The sequence below is a fragment of the Amblyomma maculatum genome, chromosome 1 (assembly GCF_055883805.1).
Source record: "Amblyomma maculatum isolate TAMU_Amacu chromosome 1, ASM5588380v1, whole genome shotgun sequence".
NCBI lineage: Eukaryota > Metazoa > Arthropoda > Arachnida > Ixodida > Ixodidae > Amblyomma > Amblyomma maculatum.
Window position 1 is genome coordinate 322752149 of NC_139344.1, and position 13023 is coordinate 322765171.

The following is a 13023-nucleotide window of genomic DNA, read 5'->3' on the forward strand; positions in this document are numbered from 1 at the left end:
GGAAATCGAAATCGTCGTTCCGGAGCAAGAAAACGTGCTCCGTAGCGACCAGTGGAAATCGCCATTACTCAGTAATGAACCCTCCCCTCCTCTTTTTCTGCCAAGAATTCGAAGAAAAAAAAAGAACTGTAGTCTTTAGCGGGTCCCTCCCTTTTGTGCCTTCACAGCTCTGTGGGCTGTGAAGGCACTGACAACAGATGCTGGTTTTACTTGATTTTCCAATATGCCTGGAGTCGCAACTAAGCACGACATCCGAGAGAGCAAAGTGGCTTGTTGGGCCAGTTGATTGAACATTATTTTAAAACAGCACTAGAACACTTACAGATAAGAATATGTGTTTGCACTGTCTTAAAATAATCCGATTGAGCTTTGTGTTCTAATTCACATTCCAACTCCACAATGCCTTGCCCGTCCAGGTGGTTGCTTGACAAGACAGAATAATTCTTTTTTTAAACGAATGCACGCAGCAGATGAATTCCACAGCTCTCACCGAGACAGCCACCACTGGGGGCACTGCTGTAGTCATGTAGGAGCAGTGAGGCTCCGCCTGAACTGGTTTGCCAGTGTTCGGCATTTTTTTTTAACATTGCGCCGCTCTGATCGCTATGCGGTTTTCCCGGAGAAACAAAGTGACCGGTTTTTTTGACGTTGCTCGGTAAATAAAGGATGTTTTAGTGTGAATTTGCCTTTGTGGACTGCCTGGATTTTTGGACATTTTTTCAGAAAATCAGTCGGCACGAATAAAAAAGCTAATGCTATCTCGTTCATGGTCGTAAAGATGGTTACAGGCAGTCATCGTCTAAGCTCCCCGGGGGAAGTACTGCACGGCCAAAACTATGCTCACATAAACGTTTCTTTGGCTGACATTTTTTGTTTCAAATTACTAGTCACTGTATTGGAGGTGTTGCCCTTGCAAGCTTATATACATCTTTCATGCTATAAACAAAAAAGACAGCAAGCACTGCTGTCAAGATGCTTTTTTCTGGCATCATTATTTATTTGCTTTTGCAAGCAACTTTTCTGATTGCTGGTCTTAAGTGTCAATCTTTATTGTCAGGCACAACAAGCACTGAAGAGAGCAGTGCAGTAGCTTCCCTACGAAAGCGGGCTCTTGAGATGCTGGAAAATCAGCTAAGGTGTTTGCTGGCAGACAGTGGAATCCCAGCCGACGCCTGGGAAGCCCTCCAGGAAGTTGATGTGACTGTGCTTCAGGATGCCACTGGGTTGCGCCTGGGTCCATTCCTTCTGCCATCAGGTACGTGACCTTTCTTCAGGTTGGAATTATGCAAACAGCGTACAAAGTGGTCGGTTTTAAATGTTTGCATAACGAGAGGCCAATAATAAATATTTGACATCTTTGTTGCTATAGTTGATCCTGGATTTATTAAGCCTGAATATACCGTATTATTGCTAGGGGTGTGCAAATATTAGAAATATAATATTTCTGTACCCATCGCAGTGCTGAAGTACATCTCCGTAACAATATGAATCGAATATGTTTGTTGTTCTATTTGTTTTCGTATTAAGAAAACATATTCAAAATTTCTGAAAATTTTCGGCTATAGTTGGTACGATTTTCATGGGAATTAGAAACTGAAATGTATTATCAAAAAACCTTCCCTGTTATCTAAAACAGGCCCCGAAAGGACGTAAGTGGAACTTACTTCTATTTCTGCGCTTTGAAAAGCCTGTCATATTGGGCTTTAAGTTTAGTTTCTCATTGTCCAGAAACAAGCTTTTCTGAAACGTGTAGAACGAGCCGCATCGTTACTTACCTCTGCACCCGCAAAGCTGATAAAGGCGCTTATATAGTCCGATGGGTTTTGCACGCGCGCGCGAATGCATCGCTCGCGGTCAGTCACACTACGCCGGTTTCGCTACGCCATACGAAATATATCCCCTTTATACTCAGCGGCTCTCTTCGGAGCATTTGCAGAAAGATCGCCGACCCGCGGGCTGTATGCATCCCGTTCGCTGCCTCAACCGTTCGCGGGTAAAGTGATCTCTGAGCTTCTTCTACAACTTATAGCATTCTTCAACCACAGATAGATACGACAGACAAAAAAGAAAAGATCAAAAGTTACGGTTTAACAGTGCGTGCAGCAAGTGGGCAACTCGCTTCGGCCGGCTAGCATACAAATGAAACCGAACACAGCAGCAGTGAACAGCTCACCTGTCAAGAGACCGCAGCTCCGCCTTGTCTGTCTGCTCACACGCGTTCTATTTGTGCTGCTGGACTCAAAAGTAGAGTCGCTTCGTCTCAAGCACACAAGTGTTGGCAATAGAACGAAAAAAAAAAGAGATGTGAAAGAAAAGACTGGACACACAAATAAAATACAAAAAAGAACAATGGCTATATTAACAATTAACCACTCGACTACAAATATACTTCTTCGTTTCGCACACGCACTTCGCACACAATTTTCAAGTGTCCATTCTACTTGCTGACACACCGTATCAATGCTTCGCAAATTTCTTCACACGCCCGCTCTCATTGTCGATGCACTGCGCACTGCTGCTCGGTATCCCGTGATCGCATTCTCTTGCGCTAAAACATGGACGCTGTATTCGCTGCGCTCTAGGCCCATTCCAAACGAAAACACCACAACCAAAACAAGGTAAACACTGACGGACAGCACGGCGTCAGCGACCGCGGCGCTGACTCGGCGGCGGCACGCTGCAGGTGGGGGTTGTCAGTTTACATTGCACTCATGGGCGCTCAAGTGTGGTTCAAGGTTCACACAGCCGCCACCCAGGCGGGAATTCTCGGCGCAATAAATCAGTGGGCGCTGGCTTCGGTAAACCTATCCACCAAGCTGTCTGAAGCGAGTTCAATTCACGTTGCTTATGCCGCTGCCGGTTACGTTGGGCGCTGGAGCTTGCGGAACTATCGATGGAGTGTTTTCGCCAGCGTAACGCAACGTATGCTAGCACATGCGCGCGCGGGCATTGCGTCGGACTATATTGCGCCTTAAGAGTGTCTAAAACCTGGCACTCTGCCAACTTCGCCCAGAGCATCTCCCCAGGAGCCGCTTCTCAGGAGATCTCTTGAAAAGATAAATACCCAAATATGTTATTGGCGCACAGCTTCTTGGCACGCTGCCAAGGTCTGTACTGCAGAATGCGTCAGCGAGAGTGGGGAAGTAAGGCACCTGCTCCAGTAAATTGAAGAAAAAAGGAAAAATAGCAATTTTCAGCCATGAAAAAACAATAGGAGAGGTTCATTAGGCAAGAAAATAGTACGGAAACATTGGCCACGATCATTTCAATGCGTTACTGTTACTTAACATACCCTCCCCCCCCCCCCCCCCCCCCCTTTCCCCTCCTTGTTCTGACTTGCACTTTTTCGCTGTCTCTTGGAGGGAAATTTGAAACCACTAGAATTCTTTATGTTTTTGAGATCGTAATATCCCAACTCACTTAGAAAGATGATTGTCTTCGCCATATGAAGATGCATTACCTCTGTAGTGTGTCGGCTGGGATCAAAAACAAAATCGTATTACTTCAAAAAATCGCGTCAACAAGATTTCACTGTACACTATTTCACCGCAGCTTCCTCTGCACTGTGCACTTCACTGCAATGCTTCAACACATGGGCTGTGCAGTGAAGCATCCTGAAAACGTGATGGGGCCGTTTTGTGAAGACTGAAGAGGGGCTATCCTTTTGTAGGGTCTTTCCGAAGTGTGCACAAAGTGAAGCACTTGACGAAACCATGAAAAAATGTTCTTTTCAAATGCAGAAATTTATTATACAGGTTTTCATTATATAAGGCTGCTGTGATACAAACAGTTTTGGGCAACTTTTTCAGACCCATTCGATAATTTGAGGTTCATTCAATTTGGACATTTTTTCTAGTTCCTTAAAGGCTGAATTAGTGAGAGTTCACTGTATTCAGAATTGGACCTCTTATGATTAGGGGTGAACGAATATCTGTATATTAAAATAGTTTTCTGAATAGTATTTGCTATTCAGTTCAATTTTCACTGCACTTTACCATTCAAACTATTTTGAGAATACTTTGAATAGTGAAGGTGTGTTTTGTGGGCTGCTGAAGTCTCGGAAATTACGAATTTCTGGTTGGTCTAAAATGGCAGTGAAACAGTATGACATATTCAAACAGTCATACCTTGCATTTGTCATATGACTTTGCTTACTATTTCCTCAATGAAGAAACCACTGGCACACAACAGAAGCCCACTAGGCAATGTGTTGACGGCCGTCGAGAGCCGCCATCGAGAGCCACCGTTGCACGGCTGCTGCTGCACCCTCGCTGGTTGGAAAACAAAATGCAGAGACACATTGGTGTGTCTAGCCACAAAGCAATCGAGAACTGGCTGTGAGCCTGACTAGGATCAGTCATTCAATCATAGTTTTAAATCACCGTACATACATGCACGCAAGTCACCTTGCCTGCAGAGGTCAGTGCAAGGAGTTGGGGCCATTATGCACTGCTACAGTTGTTTTATGGCAGCCACTTTGATCACTCTCAGCTTTTGTCAGAAGCTAACAAACTTCGCATCCTAGGCCACAGTGGAAAAAAAAAAAAAATCCTGGCAGAAGCGTTGGGTTTAAAGAAGCCAACCCACGCAACCGCATCATGTACAGTGAAGCGAGTGCGCTGGGACACCTAATGGGGTGGTTTATTTTTTGCACTTCCGCAGCTAGTGGCAGCATTTACGTGGTTGAGGTCCATCACGAATCCTAGGCCCAGTGAAATCGATGTGTGAGAGTTAAGTGGGCTGTGTATTGTGAGCGCAGTGTCTTGGACAGTATTCCACAACTGACGCTTTGTATTCAGGTGTGAAGAGGGAGCTTGGAAGGAATGACGTGGCTAATGTTGCTGTTCTTCTGTCTGTTTTGCTACCTGTCTTGTTGAATTTTGCTAGCGCCTTGCCTCACCGTTAATTGACCGCAGATGTCACTTTTCCACTAAAGGAGGTAGTCATCTTTAACCCTTATGACAGCATTCAGTAAACCCTTATCTTTTTTTCATATGAGCGATAAGTCAGAATGAGATACTAAACGTTCTTTTTTTTTTTTTTTCACTGACAGCTATCATTATCAAATGTTTGTAAACTAAGTACTAATGTACAATTCCTGCTTTCTTATTTAACGCCAGGAATGCCTTACTGGTATGCAGTAAAATATTGTTAATTAGGCCTTCGGGGGACAAGGAAAAATGTTAGAAATATCCAAAAATTCAAATGATTGAATGCTCAAAAAAAAAAAAAAAGAAGTGGCAAAAACCATTTGTATTGCAATAATAGTTTAATGTAATGAACGCCTGTGCAAAAACACAATGGGTTCAGTGTTCTCAGAAGAGCGGATGAAGCATGTGGATGCAAGAGAGAGAAATATGTGCAGGCAGCAGCACGCGTGACCCTATCCCAAAATAAAACTAAAGGGCTAGTGCCATGCAAAGAAATGTCTGTCTGAAACAGCATGACTGGCCGATGGACGCCAAATGGCAATGGCAGGATGGCATGAATTTAAGAGATGTGTAACTAAAACTGCTGCTAGGCTATGTACTTGTAACTGGGGATTTCAGATCGTCATTGTGCCTGCCACGACATGCATGTTTGAGCTGCACAGACGCAACTTTTCCATGCTATTCAGATTTGGGGAGGTCTGTTTGGGTGGTCACCTAGTTTGGGAGCCACACCTCGATCTGGGAGCCACATCGAGGTGTGGCTCCTTGTCCGAATTAGCTGGAGTGAGCTCATCCATACCTGAATTAATGAGCGTCCGATGCCATAGGCTGTCACGGAAGTTGGTCAGGACTATGCTTCTAGTTCGAATTCACCGGACTTTCGAATTAAGGGGATTCAAATTTACGAGATGTAATCTTATAGTGTTTAGATCTTGGTGACCACTTGCACTTGCGTCCTTGGTTATCCGTCTTGCGAGGTGTCTTGGGTTTTCTTGTTGCCTGCACCTGTTTTGTACCCACACGAGAGCTTGTTGTGCAGGCCCTCTGGGATCATGCCCCCTGTCTCAGGCCCACTACAGCCTGCAGGCCCGCACCCCTCGTGCCAATGCGCTGCGGTTGGTACGAGCCCTACAGTTGGAAAAGCCAGTTCTACTGGAAGGCCCACCTGGCGTGGGTAAGACCAGCCTGGTGACTGCACTGGCCAGGGCAACAGGAAATCAGCTTACCCGCATCAACCTCTCTGAGCAGACGGTAGGTGAAGCTGTCTGGCTGTTCCTAGCTCTCTAGCAATCTCACTGTCTCATGGAAGGCAAACAGCAACTGACCCCTGCAGCCGCCACCAATCCCTGTTCGGCTTGTGTACACTGCAGCTCTCGCTTTTGTTGACATTAAGCACAAAGTAAGTGTGTGCCAGTATTGAACGTTTTTGAATATGAATGGATTACAAACAGGAGAGGAAAAAATGTGCTTCAGATATCAAGTCAAATATTGAATATCTTTTGAAATGGGGGGGCTATGCTTCTTAAGCAACACTTGTGTGTGTCTGCTGCTGAGCCCCATGCGGCCTTTGTAAGCAAGAAGTGGGTGGCCGATCTGCATGATTGTCACTGTCTTTAGGAGAGCTCTTCCGAGACCCATTGCAAGTTGCCCTCCTTTCAATTCTGCGCATTCGGCCTTGCGTCCCCGCCGGGTCACTCCAATTGACATACTGGGCATAATAATAAGAGGCAGCACAAACAGAAAAGGACGAACACAAGACAACAGCACTGAGTCTAGTCCTGTTGTCTTGTGTTCATCCTTGTCCGTTCGTGCTGCCTCTTATTATTATGCATTCTGACCAACAGGCCCAAACCAAGACTCTAGATGTACTGGGTTTTTGTTTGCACATGAGGTCACGTGCAGAAAGTGAGCAGAGAGGTCGCCACTGACCTGGGCATCAGTGAGGTACATAGTGTCACGTGGTTGTGACAGTGTCATTGGTGACAAATGAGGAGGCTTGAAATTCGCTGAGTTTGCATCTGCAAAAGAACTAAGCAAACGACGGTGGTGGTAGCAGCAAGCTTGCTCGGTGGTTGTCGATCTATGAATGCCCGTTTCACTCATCAGTGCTGAATTTAAAGGCGGCAAAGAAAGGTCTAGATATAACCGCAAATGGGGTAAAAGCGCACATACACGGATGGAATCTTTCATGATGCATCTCTAAGTAGCTTATGTAACAAAGAAAATGATACGGCCTCGTCTTGTGACAACAAGCATGAACAAACAAAAAGTACATAATTGATCTGTGTGCTACAATCACAGTGATAAAGCCGCATTCTGGCGGCTGTTAAAAACAACAGCGAATAGAGATTTTAATGGTTCACGGCAATAATTTCTCCTCCCGGTTCCCTGGCTGTTTCCAAGGGACCAACAGCACGTGTAGTGGACCACAGCAACTTTGTTCATTTGCTTGAAACCTGGCCAAAATGGAGTCTGATTGCCCGTCTGTAAGACACTGAGAGTTCAGAGTCATAAGGGTCCAACTTGACTGGTTTTCTATCTCCACTGGCCATTTGCTGGTGGTGGTACAGCGAGCTATCAGTGTGCAGCCTCTGTCATAAAAATGTGCTCCATGCATTCCTTATCCTCGTCCATGTTGTGTCGCACAGTCTAAAGCCGTGTTCACACCACAGTCGCATCCGGCATTTTTTGCATTTCGCATAGCTGCTAGACGTCCTGTTTGCATAGCTTGCAGCCACTTATGTTCACAGTGGGCCATTCGTTAAGATACGCTCTTTATGACTGGCCAGTCACCACTTTGTTCCAACTGGGTCTCGCCTTTCTCAACATAGTGTTCTCAACATAGTGCCGATTTGCAAGCGGCTGCTAGCAGAGGTCGAGGCTCTTCAAACTCAAAATGAGCTTACCATCATCTGTGCGCTAAACCTACGCAGACGGTGGCCTAATAGAAGAAAGTGAGTTCGTCAGATCTTCGATAGTGTGTGCCTGTCCGCTGCAGGCAATGTGATAGTGGTCTTACATGCCAGCTTCTGTCCTTGCGCTTCCCCAATAATCTTTTGGCTAACGTTTGATGTTGCCACTCACGGGGGTTCTGCAATACTCGGTGAAAGCAAGGCGGCATCTTTCTTTTCAGCAACCCCTGCTCTTACTTAGCTCTGGCGAGCAGTCCATTTGCATCCCTGCTTGTGATATCCAGTTTGCCAGTGCCCGGAGTGATCTTGGAGACAATTTGGGGCGATGACCCAAAATGTCGTACTACCAACTCCAAACAATGAGCCAGGGCATGCAACAGACATGAAAGCGTGCGTGGAACGCATCCCTTTAGCTCGCCCTCCTTCTGAAGACGCCATTTTATTTTTCTATTTTACGATGAGCTTCTTTCAAACATCTATAGGTTCACGTCAGCTCCGTTCTGCGGCCCGACCACAACCCCATCCCGCATCAGCTTTTCGCTGCAGGCCAACTGTTCCCTCACTTTTCTACGAAGTCAATGGGCTGAGAGAATGCACTGGGACACCACCGTCATCATTTTTAACACTGGCCCGGCGCCATAACCTCACTGTTTGTCCGCACATGAATAAAATTAAAAAATACTTACTGCCTCGACTCGGCACGCTGGCAATTTGCAGCCAGGCATCGTTTTGCATCTGTTTCTGTGCGATTTTCACCGCTGGTCATAGAGAACCAGCCTCTGCTAAACTTCTGTTATGAGAGGCGAAGAAGATTCCGCACTGCATATCATCAAGCTGCGGGTAGACACAATCACCAGCACAGCAAAAATAACACCGGCGGGCCGAGACACTGCAGCAGTGTAGGAGCGTCGGATGATGTCGTCTGCTAGCCAGTTTGCGCGCAAAATCTGGGAGGATTGGAAGACCCGTGACCGGAAAGGGAAAACCAAAATGGCTGTGCGCATTGGTTGTGCAGTAACAGATGTATCTGTGCTAGTCATAAAAGTCGCGGATCCACCGACATTTACGCCCACGCTGGCAGCAGGCGTTGCACACCTTACACTCAATGCAACAGCAGTGTGAACAGACTCACTGCGTTTTTGTGCGTTTACGCTTACGATCCGTACCAACGATTCGTACATAGCGCAAAGTCTGAACGCCTGTTAACCTCGAAGACCCTTAGCTCTATTGTGAATGAACGTGTAGTTTATGTGTTGTGTGTACAATACCACAGCACCATAACCCCACATTCTGATTCTGCTTTAGGGCTATGGCTTATCCTGGGGATCATTCTGTTCTTTCACTGCAGCCTAATGCATAATAAACACTTGGGCTCTTAATAACTGTGCCCTTCTTCCTTCAGAGAAATAGCACAGCGTGTAGTGAAGGCTGACTGTACTTTCATTTGCTTGGGTCTGAACCTGAAGGGTCATAGCGACACTCGTGTTTTTGGAGCAATTCTTTGGCATTTTTTATATGAGCAATACGAACGATATGATAAAACTTTGTGAAAAGTTGTTATTGTCCCTTAGTGTTCATCTCTTGTGTACAGACAGCCATATTCCAGGTGGTGACTAGATAAAATTACTGTGATGCGAACAATTTTCAGCAGCCTTTTAGGACCATTCGATAATTCAAACTTTTGTATAGTTAGCACATTTTTCCTGCTGCTTTGTGCATATAAGCGTGCGTTGTGCCTGCAGTAATGCTCTAACATAGGCAATGAAGGCCTTAATCCAGAAACAGTCTCTGGTGGTTCATTTTGTCAACTTACTGGCAGATGGTGAAGGGTACAGTGGCATTTTAGTGGGCTGATGAAAGTGCATTTCCATCAACAACCGTATAATAAGCTTCAGTGGGGATATTTTTATGTCTCTGCTTTGCAAAACATGCAACTTGTATCAGGATGCTAAACACTTTCTTTTGCTGACAAAACTGTTTTATGCTGTCTTACGGAAGTAGTGCTTTTTATTGTTTTTCTTTTGGGCTTAGAAGCAGGAGCTGATGCTGCAATATTGAAATGGCATGGAGTTTCTGGAGACATCAAGCATGCCAACATAAGATATTGGTATCTTTAACCCTTTCGCTGTCGGGCGTTCCTGACCGTGACGCACTCCCAGTGTTGGCTTGCTTTTAGGGAACGAGTGTATCATTAAACAAGCATAGCGATTCATTTTTGATTATGATTGCTATACAAATAACATAGTCATCGGAATATGCGCATTCCAGTGTTCTGCAGTTATTCCGAATTAACATCATCAGCCTGATTATAAATTAGATAAATGAGGATAATATTCGAAAAAAACATCTCGATACTTCTTGAGAGTCCGATTCCGAGGCTCGGCTCGGATTTATAATGAAAAGAACCATCCGAAAGTAACCGTGCTCATGGAGGGTGCACATCCGGTGGCCCGCACAACGGAGAGAAATGGCGTATGAAATCGAGATGACGGAGCGAGGTGGAAAGAGGCTAAAACAACCTCCTTTGCTGCTGCTAGGCCCGCAAGCAAGGGCGCGGCAAGAGAGAGTGAAAGCAGCAATCGAGTCATGCGTCGACCTTTTGGAGAGGCAATGGCACGAGCCCCTGAACAGGACACGTCGTAGCAGACACGCCAACAGATTAAAAATAAAAACCTGCAAACCTGCGGCAGATGGCCGAATAAACCTTGAACACATAAACTCGTGCACGCACGCACCACAAAACGCGCACGCTGCATGATCACTTAGCGCGATAGAATAGCGCGTACAAATCGACTGCCCCCCCCCACCCATGTGTCGATGCTGGCTCGCTCTCCTCCTCAAGGTTACATGCTTGATCGGAGAATTTCACGCACCGTGAGGCGCAGAGTACCTCACATTCGTTCCACCAACAGTGGAACCCACATAGTCCTCTAGCTGTTCTAGAACCAGTAGATTACCTCCAGCTCGGACACGGCAGGGCACTGCACGAGCAGCTGGCCATTATGTGCCACGCTCGTGCCTGTTTGCATCTAGCACCATGCGCAGGCACGCAGCGTGCGCGTCTCAGAAGTGTTGTTAACCGTTGTCATCTGGTACGTGTATCACCTACCGAGAATCCCTTGTTGGAGGCAGCTTTCTGTATAAAATCTTTTTCGGTATTTCTAAACGCATTTGGTATCAAACATTTCTGGAAAGCACGATCGAAGCGCTCCTTGGGAATACTGGTCAAGCGTTCACAATTTGACTCTATGGCTTGGCAGCATGTCTGGAGAGGCTCGTGAGAGACCCATGCTCGGTGTGCTCGGTGCGCTTCCGGTGCATGTGCGTCGCATGTGTGTCGCAGGCACCATGGTCGCGAGAATCGTGGACGTCGCAGTGTTAGCATGGGGAAACCAAAGCTATTGAAGCAGTCAGGTGACGCCACCACTAGATAGTGCCTCCTCTTGCTGGAAGCCTAATGCTGATATCACTGATTAATAATGAGGCCCAAACTGTGAATTTAGGCTGCAATGTTTTCAGATCCACATATAATATGAGACGGCAATCTGACGTCATAATATAGGGGAAAAAAAATCTCTTATTATGCGCGCGTCTTTACTGTATATTTTTCTACAGCACATTCAGTCTGTCAATCAAATGAATTCACACTGTAAATGCAGGAACATATTTATTGTTGAGAAACACTGCATTTCTGGGATAAAAATGCACATTGTGCACAAAATATATTACACAGTACAAGCAGTTCAATGAACACTCATGTAAGGAACAATATAAACTTGCTTTTCTTTGGCACACAACATTCTTTCTTTACACTGCATTTACACAAAGATACCTGTTGCCTGCAAAATGTTTAAAAACAGTCGAGCAACACTGCTGAGATGCAGAGGTGTCCCTTTCACAAGGGGAGACAAGAGGAGATGAACCGTCAAAGTCAAAAAAGCAGGACATCTCTGCAACATTTTTCACACCCTTCCATTAGTCCACAACACATAGCAGGAGTACAGCAATGAAAGGGTCAACATTCTTTGTCGTTAACAACACTGTCGTTTAAGTGCCGTGCAACAGTCAGCTTTGGGAATGGGTCTCAACATACTGAGTTGTAGCTCTCACAGTTCTTGGACATTTTGTGTAGTGCTAAACATTTGTTAAGGAGGAAAGAGGGACTTGGAATCTATCAATCTTTATTAAGGAAGTTGTGATTTCAAAATCTTCAAGGAACATGTACTTGCGAAGTCTAAATATGTCATATTATCTCATAAAATCCGTTGTGCATATATTTTGTTATTCTGATCCTTTTTTTGTCAGAAGATTTAAAAATGTTGCCATAAACAACTTGCTAAAATTCAAGCTTTTGGTTTCTCTTGACATCAAAATGCAATAAAAGCAAAATTGTTGCCCTGACTGCCTTCAAGACAAACTTGAAAGAACTGAAAAATTTGTTTGCTGTATGAGAAATGCCCTATAAGGGAAAAAGATATGCGAGTACTGGCATTTCTGGGTGTTTCCAAATGTATGTTACATGGGAACATAAAATAACTTTCGGGACAGAGGATAACTGCAAATAAAGCATTTATTTCTTAACTCATGAAGTTAACTGAAGACAGAGCATGAAGCCAGCTCACATTTTTCTACTTGAAAATGGCTTTTGCCTAGTTTTCCTTTTCACCGTTTCATCTTTGTCACTCTATCCCACAGCAGCTGCTAGTTATGTTTGTGTTTTTCTGACATTTGGTTTCCATCCTTTTCCAAGCACTCTGAAGGTGTTAAGTGAGGAAGCCATGTGCCTCTCTCATTTCCCTGTTCCTGCAGCACTGCCTTTACTGACTCCACAAGCAAGTACCCCACGCACCTTTTCATATGCTACAGGCAGTGCAGGAAGTAGTGACAAATTATTTGGCCATCTCTGCAGTGCGATAACACCTGTTGTGCCCCCCCCCCCCCCCCCCCTTCCGAGTTTTATGCCAGGTCAACCTCAGGCTGGCGCACTTTGCACCTGCGCATTTTTTAGTCTGTGTGAGGCAGCATGCATTATGTGACACGCGCGCCACCAAGATCTGATGTCAAATCTAGAACCCTGCCCTTTCTTCGCTGGCAAGAAAGCTTTTCACCCACAAAAGCATTCTCTTGAGAGGTGTCTTCTCTGCGGTATTACGTGAAGGTGGATAAAAGCCATGTTGTGG

The 13023-nt window shown here is 45.4% G+C and overlaps 1 protein-coding gene across 3 annotated transcripts in view; it reads left to right on the top strand.

The window, feature by feature from the left end:
• Positions 1–13023, top strand: part of LOC146207283 (midasin) — a 261721-nt gene that overhangs the window by 97054 nt on the left and 151644 nt on the right. For all 3 annotated transcript variants that reach the window (XM_084581249.1, XM_084581150.1, XM_084581196.1), the window contains exons 23-24: positions 1058–1255; positions 5971–6182. In XM_084581249.1, coding sequence (XP_084437375.1) covers positions 1058–1255; positions 5971–6182 — 410 coding nt within the window. The remainder of the gene's footprint in view (positions 1–1057; positions 1256–5970; positions 6183–13023) is intronic.